The sequence below is a fragment of the Eleutherodactylus coqui genome, chromosome 2 (assembly GCF_035609145.1).
Source record: "Eleutherodactylus coqui strain aEleCoq1 chromosome 2, aEleCoq1.hap1, whole genome shotgun sequence".
NCBI classification, from domain to species: domain Eukaryota; kingdom Metazoa; phylum Chordata; class Amphibia; order Anura; family Eleutherodactylidae; genus Eleutherodactylus; species Eleutherodactylus coqui.
This window is the reverse complement of record NC_089838.1, coordinates 288,129,501-288,151,898: the sequence shown is the minus strand read 5'-3', so window position 1 is coordinate 288,151,898 and position 22,398 is coordinate 288,129,501. Positions and strand designations below refer to the sequence as shown.

At 45.8% G+C, this 22,398-nt stretch overlaps 1 protein-coding gene across 2 annotated transcripts in view; it reads left to right on the top strand.

Moving 5' to 3' along the window:
* The window catches only part of LOC136612678 (zinc metalloproteinase-disintegrin-like MTP4), a 51,348-nt gene that overhangs the window by 21,197 nt on the left and 7,753 nt on the right, over positions 1 to 22,398 (top strand). For both annotated transcript variants that reach the window (XM_066593186.1, XM_066593185.1), the window contains exons 11-21: positions 1,191 to 1,318; positions 3,054 to 3,231; positions 5,308 to 5,397; positions 5,940 to 6,135; positions 6,721 to 6,781; positions 6,874 to 7,015; positions 9,102 to 9,182; positions 10,076 to 10,151; positions 11,679 to 11,784; positions 12,929 to 13,019; positions 13,439 to 13,498. In XM_066593186.1, coding sequence (XP_066449283.1) covers positions 1,191 to 1,318; positions 3,054 to 3,231; positions 5,308 to 5,397; positions 5,940 to 6,135; positions 6,721 to 6,781; positions 6,874 to 7,015; positions 9,102 to 9,182; positions 10,076 to 10,151; positions 11,679 to 11,784; positions 12,929 to 13,019; positions 13,439 to 13,498 — 1,209 coding nt within the window. The remainder of the gene's footprint in view (positions 1 to 1,190; positions 1,319 to 3,053; positions 3,232 to 5,307; positions 5,398 to 5,939; positions 6,136 to 6,720; positions 6,782 to 6,873; positions 7,016 to 9,101; positions 9,183 to 10,075; positions 10,152 to 11,678; positions 11,785 to 12,928; positions 13,020 to 13,438; positions 13,499 to 22,398) is intronic.

Sequence of the window (22,398 nt, the reverse complement as noted above, 5' to 3'; positions counted from 1 at the left end):
CCCTCCCAGGTTCAAATCTAACTAAGAACAACAACTGCTGGGTCACATTTGAACCTTGGTCCCCAGCACTGCAAGGCAACAGTGCTAACCACTGAGCCACCATGCTTCTTCTGCCTTCTTCCTCTCCTCCTCCCCAGTGGTTTGCACAATTGCCTTGCAGCATTGGGGGCCTAAGTTTAAATCTGAGCAAGGAAGACATCTGCATGGGGTTTGTATGTTGTGTTTCTTCTCTGGAGGAGGAGGAAATTTTACTTGGTGCAGTCAAAACAAACCACCCAAGGTTCGGGTTTGTGGAAAATCAAAGTTTTAGCAAAGTTCGAACTGAAACAGCGTTCGACTGTTTCAAATTGCTCAACAGCATTAAAAAGCTTTCTTTTTTTCTAATTGAACACACAACAAATATAAATCAAGTCTAAAACTATATTTGACATATAGGCAACATGTGAATTTCTATCAATTTTTTGTTTTTACCCCAATTACAAGCAACACAAATAAAGAAATGCACATAGAGAAATAGCTATAAATCATCTTTATTAATCACATATATGTTAAGAACAAATAAAATAGTGGTGACAAACCCATGAGGATATAAGCAGCCCCCGAGGTCTAAATACATCTATATATGTTCAGTAGAATATCAGGAGTCAGTAAAGACATCCATAAGGGAGAAAAAAAAGCCCTAGAAACATTTCCCAATGAAAATAGCCCATATACAGTATGCACAGACTAACAATGACTACAGGGATGTTGTGCCCCAACAAGCATTTTGATGCTAACTCCGTCTGGGGATATCAAACAGGATGTAGCACTATGGGGGAAATTTACTAAGACTACACTGTGCTTAGTGTGATTTTCCACAGCGCACGGCACACTTAATACATGAAGAGGCGCATGCTTCTCCATGTATTAGCCACATCACCGGCTCCTCCATGTGCCTTCTTAGGAATGTATGCCGGGTCCAACCTAGCGTACATTTCTGGCATAATTTACCCCAGTTTCTGTGGTCTTCGATGCTGATGAGAGAGATACCCAATTCTTGGTGTCTGGTGGCAGATTGTTAGGTTGTATTTCCTTGTGTCCAGACATTACTCAGTTTTATAATATCACCTTTGGCTTTTAGTAATTATCATTAATTACTTTTTCGGTAAGTATAAACTTCCCATCATGAGGTTTTAATATTTTGTCCCCAGGATCACAGTGAGGATTATATTCCTGTTGCCGCAACTCTCGCTCATGAAATGGGGCACAACTTGGGAATGAATCATGATGATCATTGTTCTTGTCGCGCCTCATCTTGTATCATGGCTGGAAGTTTAAGGTGAGTGAATGTAAACACATGAGAATATAGATGTATATATTATACACTGATCTATTGCTGTTGCCTGTCGCTTACGTAGTTACGATATTTGCTGTTCGGAAGTGCATGCTACCATATACACCAATGCAAATGTAAATAGAATGCAGCATACAGTTACTGATGGCTTAGGTTAATAAATACACATGTAAGAGTGTAAGGAGGTCAGTAGACTAACGTCCAATGGGCAGAGCTGTAATTATATGTGGTCATTCAATAGCTGAGAGCTGCCTCTCATTGGTCCTTGCGCTGAGCCAATCAGAGGCGGCACTCACTCACCCATTCATGAATTCATGAATGGGTGAGTGAGAGCTGCCTCTGATTGGTGAGGGCTGTGACCAATCAGAGGCAGCCCATTCAGCAGGCAGGGATTTTAAATCCCTGGCTGCTGAATACTACACAGAGCAGTTCAGGAGAACTGCCGGCCGGACGCGGCTGAACTCCGGCTGCAGGGACAAGGTGAGTATATATATTTTTTTTATTTTTACACATTTTTGGATGATTTTCAGGGAAGGGCTTATATTTTTAAGCCCTTCCTGAAAATTCATCCCACGCTCGCCGGCAGCCCATTGCTTTCAATGGAGCCGGCTGTATTGCCAGCTCCATTGAATTCAATGGCCAAACATCGTTCTTCTCTGTCACAGCTGTTACAGCTGTGGCAGAGGAGAATGATCTTTGTAGTATATGTTCTCAATGGGGTCCGTGCTGATGCCGTCGGCCCCATTGAGCGCATATATAGAACACAAGGAATCGCAGATCGCAGATAGGAGCGATCTGCGATTCCTCGTGTCCTATAATTTATCGGACATCCGCATAAAAAGTTGCCATGTGACCGATCCCATTGTGAAGCAATGGTTCTAAATATGCGCAGATCGCATGCGCATGCGCAAATCGAGCGAACAAACGCCCGTCTGACCGAGGCCTTAGTGCGTTGTAACAGAAGCCCCGAACAGAAACAAACTGAATCATTCACTTATATTGTTAAACGGCCAATAATTTGCTGTCCGTTTTAAAAGGTTTCCATTTGCTTCAGTTTTATTGGGTATATAGAATAACATAGTCGACTACATTACTCTATACTCCAAATAAAACAGAAACAGTTGGAAACCTTGTGACCAAGCCAATATTTCCGTTTAAGGTTTTCGTCATAGTGCTATTTTCTACAACCGCGATGGAAACCTTGAAGAAAATCACACAGCATATTAAATGATGCTGTGTAAACGCTCCATTAGGCTAACTTCACACGGGTGAGCGTGATATGGGGCAGTGAATCCCCCCACATATCACGCTCTCCTCTATGTGAATTCCCCAGGGATGCAAGGCTTTCATGTGAAAACTGCTTTGCATCATTTTGGGGATATAGGGATCCTCCGTCGCAGCTGTCACAGCCGTGGCAGAGGATCGTGGAGCTTCTCCCATTGCTGCCGCTGGCCCCATTGAAAACAATGGGCACTGCAATGCGAGAGCATGCAGAAGGATAGAACATTCTGCGATGTGTTTCCTGCATAGCATCACATCGCAGTGCTGTGCAGGAAAGAATCGCTCATGTGTATGACCCCATTCAAAAGGAAGGAGTTCATATTTGTGCGAGATTTATGAGTCTTGCAACACACAAATCTCGTGCAGTTTTATCGCCCGTGTGAAGCCGGCCTTATAGTTGGTAAATATCTCACTTTTGTAACTACCTCTCCCTCCACAGTCATATCACCCCGAGAACCTTCAGTTCCTGTAGTCACCAAGACTATCAAAATTTTATTCTGGGAAGCATGCCTTTATGTATGAAGAACAAGCCAAATATGGGGGAAATCATATCTACTCCTGTGTGCGGCAATAAATTCACAGAAAGAGGTGAAGAATGTGACTGCGGCTCCGTGCAGGTAACAAAGTCTTTTTCTCCCTATTGTCAGCCCGTTAGTACACAATTGTCTATGTGATTGCTAGGAGGGGTTTGTTTTATAGCGGTTTACTGATAGGATGATGCTGTTTTCTTTGTATTGGTTCTGTCTTTTTAAAAAGAAGTGAGAACAGAGAAACGCAGCTGAGAAGGAAGAGGAGACAGGAAGTAGTTGAGAGAGGGGCTTGCTGCAGAATAGAGGTTGAAGCAGGGGTGTCTCCTGGAGTACTGCAATGTTGCAGATACAGTCCTAAGCATACAGCCATTGAGAAGCTTGCAGAGCGTGCAGAGGGCAGCTAAGCTGTAGACGGAAGGGAAAGAGAGTTTCTCCCAGTTTGTGCTGTGGTGCAGCAGTCACAGCCCTACAGACGGTGTCAGAGAAAGTCAAGATACCTGAAAGGCTGAGGGAGCAGTTCCTCTGGTCCCCCTTTCTGAGAATGATGCTGAATCCACACCAGTGAGCCTGGAAAAGAGTCATCCCTGGTTAGCCGGGTGTAGAGTTGTTACAGATATCCCAGGCTCACGGACTGAAAGACTGTTTAGTGAGACAATTATCATTTATTGATGATCCCAGTCAACTGGGCTAGGACAACCATCCATATGGACTTTATTGACAGACTGAGATACTCCCGGAAATAGTCAATAGTTACCATTTTTCAGTTTTACAGTTAATAATAAAGCATTCAGCAATGGTGACTCCTGTCTATCAGGCTGACATCAACCCAGGAAACTGGGAAAGCCCTGGACCCACTTCCTGCAGTCCCTTATTTGACTAAGGGTGGCCGTATACATTAGATGTGTGTTAGGTTGTGCTGCTGAGATCTGTTGTTCTATGAAGTTCCTGGAGCACACCTAATCAGCTGTGGGGTAATTGAGCTGCCTGAGTGTGGAGTTTGCTGCACATAAATACCAGCTTCTATGATTAGAGAATGCTGGTCATTTAACTCATTCTGTGTTACTCCCACTCAGAGCTTGGTGTTAAGCATGTTAGTCTTAGGTGTTTCTCTTACTTCCCTGAGGATGATCTGGACACCTGTTGACCCTATCTGCATCTTATGCGGACCCCATCTCCCTTCCCCTTTTATAGATGCGGCCTCCAGACATCTGATGTCACGTGTGGTCAGATGGGTGATTCCTGACATGGTTCCTTTTATGTCAGCACAGTGGCTGACTCTCTTTCCCCTTGGTGTGAGGACACTTGAACTAGCCATAGTTTACTAGCTGTATGCATGAGAGTTCTGAGAGGGGTTTTGTGTTCTGTGTGGTATCCATTACCTGGTGTACTGGTGTGAACAGCGACATGTTTATTGGGTCTGTGCAGGTGGCCAGACGTACGGTGTATGAACAGTCCTGTTGTGTGTATAGGTGTGAACAGTTATGTGTCCTGTGTTGGGTACATCTCTCCGGGTTCCTAATCAGAGATAGCCAGGTCTGAGATGAAGACGATGGGGCCGTCCTTATTAGGGCGCCTACCCCTCTTTTAGGCAGGGGTGCCCCACTTCCCCTGATTGGTAAGGGACAAGTTTTCTTCTGTCTTTGCCTGAGTGGTGTAATTTGTTCTTGCAAATACTATGTGAGTATGTTTGCGGTTTTACTAGGACACCATCTTGTGTCTGTGCTGAAACGTGGATGTAACAATGTGTATCAGCTGAATCCACCTACTCGACATCTAATGTGTATGGGGGCCTCCAACTCTATCAGATGGCCGATGGTGTTCAACTGTCCAACCCTTTTGTTCTTGGTGAGATAAGCTGGTGCCAGATTCCTCTCTTCATTCGCAATACATTCGCACTTGGCCAAAGCCAAACATGCATGTGTATGGGGGTGTCGGTTGAGAGAGTTGTCGGACTGAACGAGCCACTGGCAGACAGCTATCTCATATGTATGACCAGCCTTAGTTTCTGTAACACCAGTTGATTGAAATAGAGAGTTGGGCATTAGTCTTCTCTTTTATAAAATGTGACTCGGATCAGAAGTGGGGTCTCAGCTCCCTGATCCCGCCAGTGTGACCTCATCATTTTGGGTAGAGGGATAATCATCTATCTCCTTGACATTGCAGGAATGTGCTGACAAGTGCTGTGATGCTGCCACCTGCAAACTGAAACAAGGAGCCCAGTGCTCAGAGGGTGAATGCTGCTCCAATTGTCAGGTGAGTTATACTGTATTTTACAGATAATCTACCTTAACAGCATTGCTTCTGTGCAGGGGATTTGGAGCTAAGAAACAAAGAGCTTTCACTGCTATAGAGATACACAAAAAAGGTGATCAGTGCAAAATGTTCAACGAAAAAGAAACCTGATGTTACAGATGGGCAGTAATCATTGCACCCCTTGTGACATAAATTATACCCATAGTCTGAAATGTAGGATTTCACATTTGCCTTTTGGGTGAAAATTACCATCGGAATTTGAAGTTCCAAGAAAGTAAAAAGAGGTAGACTTTTCTGCAGCGGCCATGTAATCACCAGTAATCACCAGTCAATAGGGTCTTAATCTGCCAGGATTACTGCAGTGTATTATCAGAGCGATGATAGCATTGCTGGTAGAAGCCCCTAACATGGACATAAAAATGTAAAAAATCAAAATAGCAAAAGAAGAAACACAAACAAACACTACACGTGGGTCGGAGCAGAGGATAGGTCATCAATAGTATTTTCATGCAAAACCCCTGTATAATATTTGTTTTCCACAGCTGAAGTCAGCAGGTTCTGTGTGTAGACCTGCCAAAGATGAATGTGATTTGACCGATTTTTGTGATGGAAGATCTGCCACCTGTCCCTCTGATAGCCTTCGGATGAATGGATCTCCTTGCAAGAATGGAGAAGGATATTGCTATCAAGGCAAATGTCCAACCCTTAGAAGCCAGTGTGAAACATACTGGGGAGCAGGTAAACCAGGCAATATTAACCTAACGATTCTATCCAGGAGGTTCAACACCCTGTAAGGAGAAATGATAGACATAGAGGAATGCAGTATTCTTATTAATGTTACTGAAACCTACAGTGCAGCATAAACCGGCCACACTGGCAACGCCTTTAGGTCTGATTTGGTCCACAAGGGACTTGTAAAACTTTTGGCCTCAGAGGGTACAGAAAGTTTCAGCAACACGGTTCATTCGCAAAACAACAACATCTTCTTCTGACAGAGAGGCACTCTGCTTGGTGTTGGTGCACATAGCAGTGATTCTCAGGGTGACGACCCAAAAGCATGGCTGACTTTACCCATTTCTGGTGCTTGTTAGTAACTTACTTTGCCCTGCTCAGCCTGATATCGCGCTTGCCAACTTGTGTTTTTCGTGGCTCTGGAATATCTGTCACATATTTGTCCTAGTGGTTCCTCCATGCTATCAAGAGAATACAGGTGAACATCAGGTGTTTGTGTCTTCTCAGAGGATGATACTTTCTTTTTATCTCTCAAAGTGTTTTTGATTTTGCCTTTTATAACTGTGTTCTTTTGTCTTGTCCATAAACCAGGGTCTGTGCCCGCAGAGACGTCTTGCTATTCAAGTATCCGAAATTATTGCCGCCAGTCAGGGTATGTGTTGTATGCGGATTACAAATACACAATAGATCATGCTGCATCAATTGGCAAAGCATTTGAATTTTTTGATTTCTCTGTACTTTCAGGTATAGACAGTGCGGAGCTTTGTACTGTTCCAGAGGTAGCAGTAGACCAGTTGTTAACATTGGTTATTGCGGATACTCAGATTGTAAAGTTCTTGACCCAGAAGTACTGGTGGAAAGTGGAACAAAATGTGGAAATGGGACAGTAAGTTGTTTAGATTACGGTAGCTATGAAACATGATGATATGCCCAGTAGTGTGATCCATTTTTATATACATTATTCCAAAAAACGTATTTAGGCATTTAGCTAAATGTCTGTCTGTAACCGCCAGTAGGGGGAGGTAAGGCATTTTAGTACTCCGCTTAATATAATGTATAAACAATATGAAGCAAGCTCATGAGCGCCTTCTAGAGGTGGCTGAAGGAATCTATATTATTATTTAAGCTTAAGTCTTTGCAGGGGAGTCGGAGTTCTGCATTAGAAGTACGCAGCCCTAAATGTTGTAAAGATATAATAAAGAATATTAATCAGCTCAGAAAATTTTCATCACTGATCCATAGGATAGGTGATTAAAGTCAGATTGGGGGAATTTACACCACTGAGACCCTCACTCATCCTAAGAACAGGGGACCCATGTCCCCCTATTTTCATCACTGTCGAGATGCTTCTCCCACCTGCAGTGACGCCACATTGAATGGAGTGATGGTTATGCATGCACAGCCGCAGCTCAATTCACTTCAAAGGGACTGACGGAAATAGGCGAGTGCTTGTACTCAGCTATTTCCGACCGCCCCACTGAAAATAAATAGAGCAGTTCTGCATATGAGGAACCATTACTCTATTCAATCTCCTCCTCGCTGTGGTGGGTGCAATAAAGAGAACAAGAGAAATAGGTCCCACATTCTCAGGATCAGTGGTGAGACCCCCACCAATTAGATTTTTATCATCTATCCTATGGAAAGGGAGGTAAAAGTTAATTCTAGTACAAGCACTTTAAGACCACACACAGAAGTGTGAACTTTCCTGACACAGGGATACAAAATAATGGAGATGTAGTTGGCTGGAGCACAGGTCAAGTCTTGTGAAGTCATGCAGTACCGAGGAAGTCAGAATCCACTGACTTACCCACTTCTAATTATGACATTGTATTTCCAGCAGAATGCATGAACTTACCTACCTCAGAATCTACTGCCATAACTGTATAATGCAGGAAAACATTACAAGCAGATTATAGACCAAACAAGTAACCAGAAAACAATAAAATAAATTGCACATCATTTATGTAACATACAGCTTGAAAGAACAAGATTGACATTGAGGAGTAGTCCTCATTGGCCTTATGTACGCGGCACAAACGTGTTGGAGGCTGGATGGGTTCCAATATTATGTAGCTGATGGCACTCTGTGCCACCACATGGTACTCCATACAACGCTGTATTTCTGAGCCTGGCAGGGTCTGTAAGAAACAACTAATACTCATCGGTTCAGTCCATTGCTGGTCTACTTCTCCCGCTCTGATATTCCACAATGGTCCTGCAGAGATGATGGGTGCAGCGGGGATTGAACCAGTGATAATTAGTTAATTTTTTGTTTTATCATGGTTCCTGCTCTTAGGGATTTTTCAGACAGACGTAATTGCGTGTGTTATTGCTCACACAATTTGTGTGCGCAAAACATAGAGGATAGAAGCCATTGACTTCAATGGGTTCGTTCTCATGTCCTTTTTTTGCCTATGCATTTCTTGCGTGCACAAAAAAAATAGGACCTGCTCTATCTTTCTACGAATTTGCAAAGGTCCCCATTGAAGTCTATGGGAGGTGCACAAATGCGCACGCCAATGCGCAATATGCTAGTCAGTAGGTTGCGCAATTCCGTGAGAAAAGAACACATCTGAAACTCATTAGGCTAAATAGGTGCGGGTTTTGAAGCGGCTTTTCAGTCTGTATTCCACTGCAGAAATCTCTCCCCATAGAGAGTCAGCAGCGGAAACGGTGCTAGAAATTGACATGTCGTGGATTCGAATTCCACGCCACATGTCAGTTTCAGCATGTCTAGTCCGCAGCAGACTGTTGGTAGCTTGTGAACGAGATTTTTGCACATCTTGTCCACCTTGCAGCTTAGTCTCAGGTTTAAAAATGCATGCGGAATTTCTGTGCGGTGAGTCCAAGTACATGGTATTCCCTGCAGAAAGTGAAAGTTATACAAATTAGGGCTGACAAGTCCTCTAATAATCGTGTTTGTTTGGTTGATTTCTGATAATGTCTGTCACTGATAATTTGTCATTTTCTAGATGTGTATAAATGGACAGTGCGCTGCAATTCCCACTCGCATCCAATCCGCAGAGTGCGCTGCAAAGTGCCCTGGAAATTCGGTGAGTCCTGGCTGTAGACACTTGTAACGTAATGTACTTTTTCCGTATCCCATCATAATACAGCCATGTATAAATTTACAACAAAACATTTCATCCTAAAATAAAGAATAAAACACCAATACTTTTATCATGGTGACAACCAATATGGCTGCCATTTGTCTGGGGTTCCAGAATCCTGTAAGATAAACCTGCCGATCCATACAGCAATGTAGTAAGCAGGGGATGTATCACTACATAACAAGTCCTAGTCATCCATCCAAGAACCTGGGAGAACCAAGCATTTGGGCAGCTTTCAGTTCTATTTCGTATTGTAATATTCCATCATACATTGTTTACAGAGGTTGGGTTTGGGCTACAATTTACCCACTATAGAAAATCCCTGGGCAGCGAAAATATCCTTCTGGAATTCATGGAGAAGGCTCTTAGGCTGCCTTTGCATCTGGTCCGTTTTCCGTTTTCCTGCTCCATTCAAGGAAATTCTCTGGCCGAAAGGGTCCGTCTTTTGATGGAACTGAACAGCACCGAACGGACCCCATTGACTATAATGGGGTTCCTTCAGTTTCTGCTGCATGGCATTTTACCAGAAGGAAAAACGCTGCATGCACCGCTATTTCTTCCAGTATTTTGTCCCACATCTGAGACAGAAACCTCTGGCCAAAGGTTCCAACGCAGATGTGAAGGCAGCCTTACAACAACTGCAGTTTTGTGAGCAGAACCACCATAAGTCTATGCCTCCTGTGTACAGTACTTCACCCTTGGCTTCACAAGAATAGACTGTGTTTACCAAGATCATCATTTGCACCCCAAATCTCAGTGGGCTCTGTTACCTGCCTTGATCTTGATAAAATTAGAAATATCCTATTAACATTAATATCATATTATGTCTCTTGCAGGTTTGTGACAATGAGCTGCGGTGTCACTGTGAGGAAGGCTGGGCACCACCCAACTGTGACAGCAAAATTGACAGCAGTAAGTACTGAATTAATGAATATATAAAATACACAATGTTTGCAGAGGCAGATATAGAAAGCAGAGGGCCCCTGTGCAAGATGAGGCATGATATATGGGTTCCTTGCTCTTGAATAGCTCAGTCGGAAGGGACCTCCAGGGCCATCGAGTCCAACTCCCTGCTCAATGCAGAGAGATGTCTTTCCAGCCTCTGTTTGAAGACTTCCGTTGAAGAAGAACTCACCACCTCCTGTAGCAAAGTGTTAAACTTATTGATCACCATCACTGTCAGAAAGTGTCTTCTAATATCTAATTTGTGTCTCCTCCCTTTCAGTTTCATGCCATTGCTTCTAGTCTTCCCTTGTACAAATGAGAACAGGGCTGATCCCTCTGCAGTGTGACAGCCCTTCAGATATTTGTAGATAGCTATTAAGTCTGACTAAGGAAGAGTATAGGAGGATAATTACCTCACCTGATCTAGACTCTATGCTTCTTTTAATACTTCCCAGAATTGTTTGCCTTTTTTGCTACAGTATCACATTGTTGACTCATGTTCAGTCTGTGATCTATTAGTGTACCTAAGTTTTTTTTCACATGTGCTGCAACTTAGCTCATTCTGTGTGTGCTTTTTTAATTTTTGTTGCCGAGATGTAGTAATTTGCATTTCTGCTTGTTAAATACCATTCTGTTAGTTACCGCCGACTGTTCAAGTTTGTCCAGATCTTTTTGAATCCTCTCTTTCTCTTCTCCAGTGTTAGCCATCCCTCCTATCTTTGTGTCTTCGGCAAACTTAATCAGTTTCCCCTCAATTCCCTCCTCTAAATCATTTATAAAAATGTTGAGCAGCACTGGGCCTAGGACAGAGCCTTGTGGTACCCCACTTCATACATTCTTCCACTTAGATGTGCAGCCATTTATGACCACTCTTTGAGTACGATCACTCAGCCAGTTGTGAATCCACCTAACAGTTGCCTTGTCAATCCCATATTTGGTCATTTTTTCAATAAGTATTGTATAAGATACTTTATCAAATGCTTTACTAATGTCAAGATAAACTATATCCACCGCATTTCCCTGATCAACCCAGTTGGTGATACTGTCTTAGAAGGAAATTAATTTAGTCTGACATGACTTGTTTGTTACAAACTCATGCTGGCTCTGGTTAATTACTCTTTTCTTATCCAAGTATTTGCATACATGCTGTTTAATAATTTATTCAAAGATCTTTCCCAAAATATATATATGTCAGGCTCACAGGCTTGTAGTTTTTTGGGTCCACTTCTTTTGACGATAGAAACAACACTTGCACTTTTCCAATTTTCTGGGATTTCTTCTGTTCTCCAGGAAATTTCAAAGATTATGGTGAGGGGTGGATCATAATTATGAACTATGAAATCCATCCCCTTGGTCCCTTACATACAATCTAATAGACTGTAGGAAGCTGCCAGCTGTTTTTAAGTTGGCAGTGGGCAAATGTGTATTAGGTATAAAAGAGAAGATTTTATGCTGTACATTTTCTTTAACACTGTTCTCCTGCTTTCTGACTAGGCTCCTCGGGTTTAATTGCACTTGTTGTCATCATCATCATCATTCTCATCATATTGGTTGTTGTGGCTCTTGTGCTCTACAAGAGATCTCAGAGGAAGAAGCAGAGGTACAACTAATAGTGGGTGTGAAGGAGTAAAATACAGCATGTATCAAGAAGAATGTGAGGAATCCAAGGACTAACAAAGAATAGGCTACCATAAATAGACACACAAGTAATGAAGTATATTAACAGTTGCCACAATGTGCCAAGTGTCCAATTGCTGGACTTTCGTCTGGCTGGCTAACCATTGCCTGGACATACCAATGGATTTCAGTAGACATTGTTATTGAGTCATGAGTGGAAACAAAATACTGTCATCAGATACAATGTACTGTAATGTATTCCTGGACACCACTGCAAAGAGCTTCTGATATTACGATTTGTCTCTTTAAAGGTGCATTTACACCACAAAGATGACCCGTCAAAAGATCGCTTTTGAGTGATCATTTTGCATAAAGTACTACTTGGTGCTAATGCCTATTAGTACCAAGTAGTAGCGTGTGAGCCACGGAGAGCTGAGATCAGGGAACAGACCACCCGCTGTTCCTTTTTTGCTTTCGCTTTGTTCTACCAGTGGGGCTGACAGCTGAGAACAGCTGAGACAAAGCAATAAGCTGTCATCAGCTCTTCCCCGGCAGAACACAGCGTGCAGTCCTGCTTATCAGCTGTTCTGCAGAACAATGGTTTTCAGGCAGATCTGGAATTCATTGTTTGTTCAAACAGTGAAAGATGGGCACATTTACACACAACAATTATCGCTCAAAAGATGTTTTTTGAGTGATAATCGTTATATCTAAATGGGCCTTAAGTTATGCTCTAAAAGAGTTGCTTTATTAAATGCGCCCACCAAGCATTCCCTTGAAATTTTGATAAGAGGGGTGATTAAAGTGTTTCATATGTGCCAATGAGCCAATAGCTGCATTTGAAATAAATAGGTGCCCTCCTGATATTGTTAACTAGTTGGTAGCATACCCAGAGAGATCAAGATGCTACATTCTTTTTGGTAGACTATTTCACAAATGCATCTTCTAATTGTCCTAGTGGAGAAAATGTTTCTATATGAAGGGAGATAAGCTGTAATTAATAAATAGTCAGTATTGAAAATTTGGGCTATGTACATCCCATGGGCCTTGATCAGGAAAGGCCTGTGTTTGTAGTTATTAAATATGATGTGAATATAACATAAAATATTCCTCTTTTGTGTCGGTAGACCTGCTGGACTTGAATCAGGTGTGACCAACCCCACGTTCAACATCCAAAATCAAACTCGTCAGCAACCAACGTCTTATGCTAATCCACAAGTAAGACTATCAAATAGATTACGTTTTCTTGTTTACCATTAGTATACTCTCAGTGAATTTATTTGACCTGTTTGTGGCACTTTTTCAGTAAATTAACCCACTCTTCTCTATAACTGGCAAAACAACCATTTGGGCAGTACAAAGGGTCTATGCCCACTAGGTCGTTCTAACAGTTTAATTGTAAGGCCTAAAAAATGCACATGCTCCTAAAATGCAGTTTATTGACCCAGACCAAGTGTACCATGACTATGGCAGTAACATGCCTATGAATTTTAATTTCCCCAAGGACCAAATCATTCTCAGCTCATGCTTTCATTGTATTCTAAGGCTTTGTGATTTCCATTGGAGTTATTCTCTCATCACTCTTTTCCGTACAAGTTCTTCTATATCATGACATCCCTTATTTCTTACACTTGCAGCCATACCCTGGAAGACCTATGTATACACCACAGCCACCAGCTCAGTCTCAGAAGCCTCAGGTATTGTTATGCCCCTCACCTTTCATTATCACCTTTGATACATGGATGGTTTATTATATGTGGTTCACTTTAGAAAAATCTGTCTCAAATGTTAGACTTTAAGCACTCGAAAAATTCATTCCTGTAATCTCCCATAAATGAAGAAAGACAATCTCACCAGTCCTCTTCCATTATACTTCTACGAATTAAGAAAAATGTATAGCAGAAATCCCAGAGCCTAGCCACTGAGAAGAATAAACAAACAGGACCAGCCGGACATTTATGATGTCTCATAATCTGGCATATAGCCCAATGAGGTATAACGATCTCACCCCAGTTATTTTCAGGTATACATCAATATTTAGTTGACAGCCTCTTGCCATTAGTTCACCACTTCTGTTGCATTGACGGAAACCACCTCCTCTAGTAGAATTGTGCTCTGTTCTTGCACTGCATGCACCTGTGAGAAGCTTACAGAGATGTTCTCTGCCTTTCATTAACTACAGATGCTTCACAGGGCCAAACTTCCTATTTTATAAGCTCCTCCCTAATCAGTATAGGCCAAACCCACCAAAACTACAATATATGAAGATAATCATTATGAGACACAAGACAAGCAATGCACAGCTCCGGATAAAAGGAGCAGTACCCATCCCACTCTATTGGATTTCCAAGAAATTTTACAGATCCGTCAAACTTTGGCCTGATTGTGATAGCACAGCACAGAAGGTTATCTTATCTGAACCCAATAAAAAGCTATTGTTCTCTTATCTAAATACAACAATTGTATATACCATTATAAAGTACTGTAAATAAACCAGCATGATAGCAGGTAAGAGTCAAGCTAAAGAAAGATCTGTGTGTAGATAGATAGATATGAGATAGATAGATAGATAGTAGAGATGAGCGAACGCGTTCGTCCGAGCTTGATATTCGTGCGGATATTAGGGTGTTCGGGATGTTCGTTATTCGTGACGAACACCATGCGGTGTTCTGGTTACTTTCACTTCCTTCCCTGAGACGTTAGCGCGCTTTTCTGGCCAATTGAAAGACAGGGAAGGCATTACAACTTCCCCCTGCAACGTTTAAGCCCTATACCACCCCCCTGCTGTGAGTGGCTGGCGAGATCAGGTGTTCGCCTAATATAAAAGTCGGCCCCTCCCGCGGCTCGCCTCAGATGCGGTGTGAGTTAGATGAGGGACAGTGCTGTTTATACCGGAGCTGCTGTAGGGAAAGAATTGGTAGTTAGTGTAGGCTTCAAGACCCCCCAAAGGTCCTTATTAGGGCCACTGATAGCTGTGTGTTGGCTGCTGTTAGCAGTGGGATTTTTTTTTTTCTCAAAATCGCCTCTGCAGACCGTTGCACCTGGCATTAGGGACAGAAGTGCTGCATAGGCAGGGAGAGTGTTAGGAGTGAGTGTAGCCTTCAAGAACCTCAACGGTCCTTTCTAGGGCCATATTTATCCGTGTGCAGTACTGTCCAGGCTGCTGTTGGCTGTGCTGCATTTTTTTTGGGCTTCTCAAAATCGCCTCTGCAGAGCATTCCACCCTCCATTGATACTGCAGGGAAAGAATTGTATAGGCAGGGCCACAACACAGTTATTATTCATAGAATATACGCAGTGCTGCCTGTTGGTGGGAAAAAACTGAAAACAAATCTATTTGTCCAGCCTGTGTCCGTCCTTACGCCTGTGGAGACGTGTGAGCTGCGTGAAAAACATTGCTAAATCATACGCACCCAGCTACGCTTTACTGCTGGCTTCGCCATTTGCTTTCCTTAATTGGGAAAAAAAATACCTGCTCTCCAAGAGTTATAATAACTCTGCTACCCTCACGTTCTGTGACACATAAGCAGGGACACAGCACAGTTATTACACTTCTCATGTTCATTGAATATACGCAGTGCTGCCTGTTGGTGGGAAAAAACTGAAAAGAAATCTATTTGTCCAGCCTGTGTCCGTCCTTACGGGCGGTGGAGACGTGTGAGCTGCGTGAAAAACATTGCTAAATCATACGCAGCCAGCTACGCTTTACTGCTGGGTTCGCCATTTGCTTTCCTTAATTGGGAAAAAAAATACCTGCTCTCCAAGAGTTATAATAACTCTGCTACCCTCACGTTCTGTGACACATAAGCAGGGACACAGCGCAGTTATTAAACTTCGCAGGTTCATTGAATATACGCAGTGCTGCCTGTTGGTGGGAAAAAACTGAAAAGAAATCTATTTGTCCAGCCTGTGTCCGTCCTTACGGGCGGTGGAGACGTGTGAGCTGCGTGAAAAACATTGCTAAATCATACGCAGCCAGCTACGCTTTACTGCTGGGTTCGCCATTTGCTTTCCTTAATTGGGAAAAAAAATACCTGCTCTCCAAGAGTTATAATAACTCTGCTACCCTCACGTTCTGTGACACATAAGCAGGGACACAGCGCAGTTATTAAACTTCTCAGGTTCATTGAATATACGCAGTGCTGCCTGTTGGTGGGAAAAAACTGAAAAGAAATCTATTTGTCCAGCCTGTGTCCGTCCTTACGCCTGTGGAGACGTGTGAGCTGCGTGAAAAACATTGCTAAATCATACGCAGCCAGCTACGCTTTACTGCTGGGTTCGCCATTTGCTTTCCTTAATTGGGAAAAAAAATACCTGCTCTCCAAGAGTTATAATAACTCTGCTACCCTCACGTTCTGTGACACATAAGCAGGGACACAGCGCAGTTATTAAACTTCGCAGGTTCATTGAATATACGCAGTGCTGCCTGTTGGTGGGAAAAAACTGAAAAGAAATCTATTTGTCCAGCCTGTGTCCGTCCTTACGCCTGTGGAGACGTGTGAGCTGCGTGAAAAACATTGCTAAATCATACGCAGCCAGTTACGCTTTACTGCTGGGTTCGCCATTTGCTTTCCTTAATTGGGAAAAAAAATACCTGCTCTCCAAGAGTTATAATAACTCTGCTACCCTCACGTTCTGTGACACATAAGCAGGGACACAGCGCAGTTATTAAACTTCGCAGGTTCATTGAATATACGCAGTGCTGCCTGTTGGTGGGAAAAAACTGAAAAGAAATCTATTTGTCCAGCCTGTGTCCGTCCTTACGCCTGTGGAGACGTGTGAGCTGCGTGAAAAACATTGCTAAATCATACGCAGCCAGCTACGCTTTACTGCTGGGTTCGCCATTTGCTTTCCTTAATTGGGAAAAAAAATACCTGCTCTGCCACAGTTAATAACTCTGCTACCCTCACGTTCTGTGACACATAAGCAGGGACACAGCGCAGTTATTAAACTTCGCAGGTTCATTGAATATACGCAGTGCTGCCTGTTGGTGGGAAAAAACTGAAAAGAAATCTATTTGTCCAGCCTGTGTCCGTCCTTACGCCTGTGGAGACGTGTGAGCTGCGTGAAAAACATTGCTAAATCATACGCAGCCAGCTACGCTTTACTGCTGGGTTCGCCATTTGCTTTCCTTAATTGGGAAAAAAAATACCTGCTCTGCCACAGTTAATAACTCTGCTACCCTCACGTTCTGTGACACATAAGCAGGGACACAGCACAGTTATTAAACTTAGATAATTCATTCACTAGAGGCAGTGGGGCCTTTCGTTTTCCAAAAAGGGCAAAAATTATATTTGGCCTGCAGTCTTGCGCCAATTTATTTCCTGCCTGGGAAATCTAATCACTGGTAATACAGCATGCTGAGGGGTAGGGGTAAGCCTAGAGGACGTGGACGTGGACGTGGCCGAGGACGCGGAGGGCCAAGTGAGGGTGTGGGCACAGGCCAAGCTCCTGATCCAGGTGTGTCGCAGCTGTCTGCTGCGCGATTAGGAGAGAGGCACGTTTCTGGCGTCCCCACATTCATCGCCCAATTAATGGGTCCACGCGGGAGACGGTTATTAGAAAATGAGCAGTGTGAGCAGGTCCTGTCCTGGATGGCAGAAAGTGCTTCGAGCAACCTATCGTCTACCCGCAGTTCTGCGCCGTCCACTGCTGCCAATCCGAATCCTCTGTCTGCTGCTCCTCCTTCCTCCCAGCCTCCTCACTCCACTACAATGACACCTGCTCAGGAGCGGGAACACTCCCAGGAACTGTTCTCGGGCCCCTGCTTAGATTGGGCAGCAGCGGTTCCTCTCCCACCAGAGGAGTTTATCGTCAGTGATGCCCAACCATTCGAAAGTTCCCGGGGTCCGGGGGAAGAGGCTGGGGACTTCCGCCAACTGTCTCAACAACTTTCTGTGGGTGAGGAGGACGATGACGATCAGACACAGTTGTCTTGCAGTGAGGTAGTAGTAAGGGCAGTAAGTCCCAGGGAGCAGCGCACAGAGGATTCGGAGGAAGAGCAGCAGGACGATGAGGTGACTGACCCCACCTGGTGTGCAACGCTTACTCAGGAGGACAGGTCTTCAGAGGGGGAGTCAAGGGCATCAGCAGGGCAGGTTGCAAGAGGCAGTGCAGTGGCCAGGGGTAGAGGCAGGGCCAGACCGAATAATCCACCAAGTGTTTCCCAAAGCGCCCCCTCGCGCCATGCCACCCTGCGGAGGCCGAGGTGCTCTAAGGTCTGGCAGTTTTTCACAGAGACGCCTGACGACCGACGAACAGTGGTGTGCAACCTTTGTCGCGCAAAGCTCAGCCGGGGAGCCAACACCAACAGCCTCACCACCACCACCATGCGCAGACATATGATGGCCAAGCACCCCGCAAGGTGGGACAAAGGCCGTTCACCGCCTCCGGTTTGCACCCCTGCCTCTCCCCCTGTGCCCCAACCTGCCACTGAGATGCAACCCCCCTCTCAGGACACAGGCACTACCGCCTCATGGCCTGCACCCACACCCTCATCTCCGCTGTCCTCGGCCCCATCCAGCAGTGTAGTTCAGCGCACCGTTCAGCCGTCGCTTGCGCAAGTGTTCGAGCGCAAGCGCAAGTACGCCGCCACGCACCCGCACGCTCAAACGTTAACCGTCCGCATCGCAAAATTCATCAGCCTTGAGATGCTGCCGTATAGGGTTGTGGAAACGGAGTCCTTCAAAAGTATCATGGAGGCGGCGGCCCCGCGCTACTCAGTTCCCAGTCGCCACTACTTTTCCCGATGTGCCGTCCCAGCCCTGCACGACCACGTCTCCCGCAACATTGTGCGCGCCCTCACCAACGCGGTTACTGCCACGGTCCACTTAACTACGGACACGTGGACAAGCACAGGCGGGCAGGGCCACTACATCTCCCTGACGGCACATTGGGTGAATTTAGTGGAGGCTGGGACAGAGTCAGAGCCTGGGACCGCTCACGTCCTACCCACCCCCAGAATTGCGGGCCCCAGCTCGGTGGTGGTTTCTGCGGAGGTGTATGCTTCCTCCACTAAAGCACCCTCCTCCTCCTCCTCCTCCTCTGTCTCACAATCAAGATGTGTTAGCAGCAGCATGTCGCCAGCAGTCGGTGTCGCGCGGTGTGGCAGCACAGCGGTGGGCAAGCGTCAGCAGGCCGTGCTGAAACTACTCAGCTTAGGCGATAAGAGGCACACGGCCCACGAACTGCTGCAGGGTCTGACACAGCAGACCGACCGCTGGCTTGCGCCGCTGAGCCTCCAACCGGGCATGGTCGTGTGTGACAACGGCCGTAACCTGGTGGCGGCTCTGCAGCTCGGCAGCCTCACGCACGTGCCATGCCTGGCCCACGTCTTTAATTTGGTGGTTCAGCGGTTTCTGAAAAGCTACCCACGCTTGTCAGACCTGCTCGTAAAGGCGCGCCGGCTCTGCGCACATTTCCGCAAGTCCCACACGGACGCTGCCACCCTGCGCACCCTGCAACATCACTTTAAGCTGCCGGTGCACCGACTGCTGTGCGACGTGCCCACACGGTGGAACTCTACGCTCCACATGTTGGCCAGGCTCTATGAACAGCGTAGAGCTATAGTCGAATACCAACTCCAACATGGGCGGCGCAGTGGGAGTCAGCCTCCTCAATTCCTTTCAGAAGAGTGGGCCTGGTTGGCAGACATCTGCCATGTCCTTGGTAATTTTGAGGAGTCTACCCAGGTGGTGAGCGGCGATGCTACAATCATTAGCGTCACCATTCCTCTGCTATGCATCTTGAGAAATTCCCTGCAAACCATAAAGGCAGCTGCTTTGCGCTCGGAAACGGGGGCGGGGGAAGACAGTATGCCGCTGGATAGTCAGGGCACCCTCCTGTCTATTTCTCAGCGCGTACAGGAGGAGGAGGAGGAGCATGAGGAGGATGAGGAGGAGGGGGAAGAGACAGCTTGGCCCGCTGCTGACGGTACACCGGCTGATTGCCTGTCATCCTTTCAGCGTGTATGGCCTGAGGAGGAGGAGGAGGAGGAGGAGGAGGATCCTGATAGTGATCTTCCTAGTGAAGACAGCCATGTGTTGCGTACAGGTACCCTGGCACACATGGCTGACTTCATGTTAGGATGCCTTTCTCGTGACCCTCGCGTTGCACGCATTCTGGCCACGACGGATTACTGGGTGTACACACTGCTCGATCCACGGTATAAGGAGAACCTGCCCACTCTGATTCCCGAAGAGGAAAGGGGTTCGAGAGTGTTGCTATACCACAGGACCCTTGCGGACAAGCTGATGGTAAAATTCCCAGCCGACAGCGCTAGTGGCAGAAGGCGCAGTACCGAGGGCAAGGTAGCAGGGGATGTGCGTAGATCGAGCAGCATGTACATCCCAGGCAGTGCAACAGTCTTTAAGGGCCTGGCCAGCTTTATGGCTCCCCACCAAGACTGTGTCACCGCTCCCCAGTCACGGCTGAGTCGGCGGGAGCACTGTAAAAGGATGGTGAGGGAGTACGTAGCGGATCGCACGACCATCCTTGGTGACGCCTCTGCCCCCTACAACTACTGGGTGTCGAAGCTGGACACGTGGCCTGAACTAGCCCTGTATGCCCTTGAGGTGCTTGCTTGTCCTGCGGCTAGCGTCTTGTCGGAGAGGGTGTTTAGTGCGGCTGGGGGAATCATCACCGATAAGCGTAGCCGCTTGTCAACCGACAGTGCCGACAGGCTAACACTCATCAAGATGAACAAAGGCTGGATTTCGCCAGACTTCTGTTCTCCACCAGCGGACAGCAGCGATACGTAAGCAATACGTAGGCTGCACCCGCGGATGGAAGCTACGTTCTCTCTCACCATCCAAAACGGGGACATTTGTGCTTCATCAATCTGTGTCTAATATTCCTCCTCCTCCTCCTCCTGCTCCTCCTCCTGAAACCTCACGTAATCACGCTGAACGGGCAATTTTTCTTAGGGCCACAAGGCTCACTCAAATAATTTTTCAGAACAATTTTTATAAGTTTCAATTAGCTTAAAAGCGTTGGAACTTTAACTTGAACCAATTTTTCGTTACACTGGGCTGCCTCCAGGCCTAGTTACCACTTAAGCCACATTAACCAAAGCGATTCACCTGCCATCTTGGTTGGGCATGGCCAATTTTTACTGAGGTACATTAGTACTGTTGGTACACCAATTTTTTGGGGCCCTCACCTACAGTGTAATCATAGTAATTTCTATGTTCTTCGCCTGCACTCATGGTACAGAAAGGTGTGTGGGGTTGGCCTACAGTTTAGCTACATAAATGTCACTTGTGCCTTGGCTATACTAAGGCTACTGAAATGGAACGAAGACTGCGCTCCCACTATACTGCTGCTTCAGAATTGTTACTGGGGCCTGTCTTGAGTGCTACTATTGCTTACATGGAACGAAGACTGCGCTCCCGCTATACTGCTGCTTCAGAATTGTTACTGGGGCCTGTCTTGAGTGCTACTATTGCTTACATGGAACGAAGACTGCGCTCCCGCTATACTGCTGCTTCAGAATTGTTACTGGGGCCTGTCTTGAGTGCTACTATTGCTTACATGGAACGGACACGTGGAGAGGACACGTAGTGCCTCAAAAACATCCCCCTCCTCCTCCAACAGGGAAAACATTGTTGGCAAATGCCTTTGCATTGGTTCGTCTGGCGGCAGTCCAAGAATTTCACCTTTACCGACACTACAAGAGAGCCCCCCCACCATCCCCCCGCCACGGCCCACTTAATCCTGGCCACATTCCGAAAACCAACAAAATACAACCGTGGTACTAGGTCCGCAGTCACCACCACATTACCACCAACGCGGTTACTGTTAAGGTGCATATAACCAGTCTGACTGGGGCATGCAGACACCTTGACAGAATGAATAGTGTGTGGCACATAGGTTCCCCATTGCTATGCCCACGTGTGCAGCTCCTGATGGCGGTGGCACAGGATTCTATTTCTCATTGCTTCTGTACAGCATTGTGGGCTATCGCCCCGCCCCTATTAAAGAGGGTCGCTACCTAGCCGTGCCAACCCTGTGCAGTGTGTGCCTGCGGTCCCTCGTCGTGGCAGACGCACTTCTAAATAGACATGAGGGTGGTGTGGCATGAGGGCAGCTGAAGGCTGCGCAGGGACAGTTTGGTGTGCGCTGTGGGGGGGAGGGGGTGCGGTTGGGCAGCATGTAACTCAGGAGAAGTGGCAGTAGAGTGTCATGCAGGCAGTGATTGTGCTTTGTTGGAGGTAGTGTGGTGCTTAGCAAAGGTATGCCATGCTAATGAGCGCTTTTCAGAAGTAAAAGTTGTTGGGAGGGGGGGGGGCCCACTCTTGCCGCTATTGTGGCTTAATAGTGGGACCTGTGAACTTAGGATGCAGCCCAACATGTAGCCCCTCGCCTGCCCTATCCGTCACTGTGTCATTCCCATCACTTTCCTGAATTGCCCAGATTTTCACACATGAAAACCTTAGCGAGCATCGGCGAAATACAAAAATGTTCTGGTCGCCCATTGACTTCAATGGGGTTCGTTGTTCGAAACGAACCCTCGAGCATCACGGGAAGTTCGTTACGAATAACGAACACCCGAACATTTTGGTGTTCGCTCATCTCTAATAGATAGATAGATAGATAG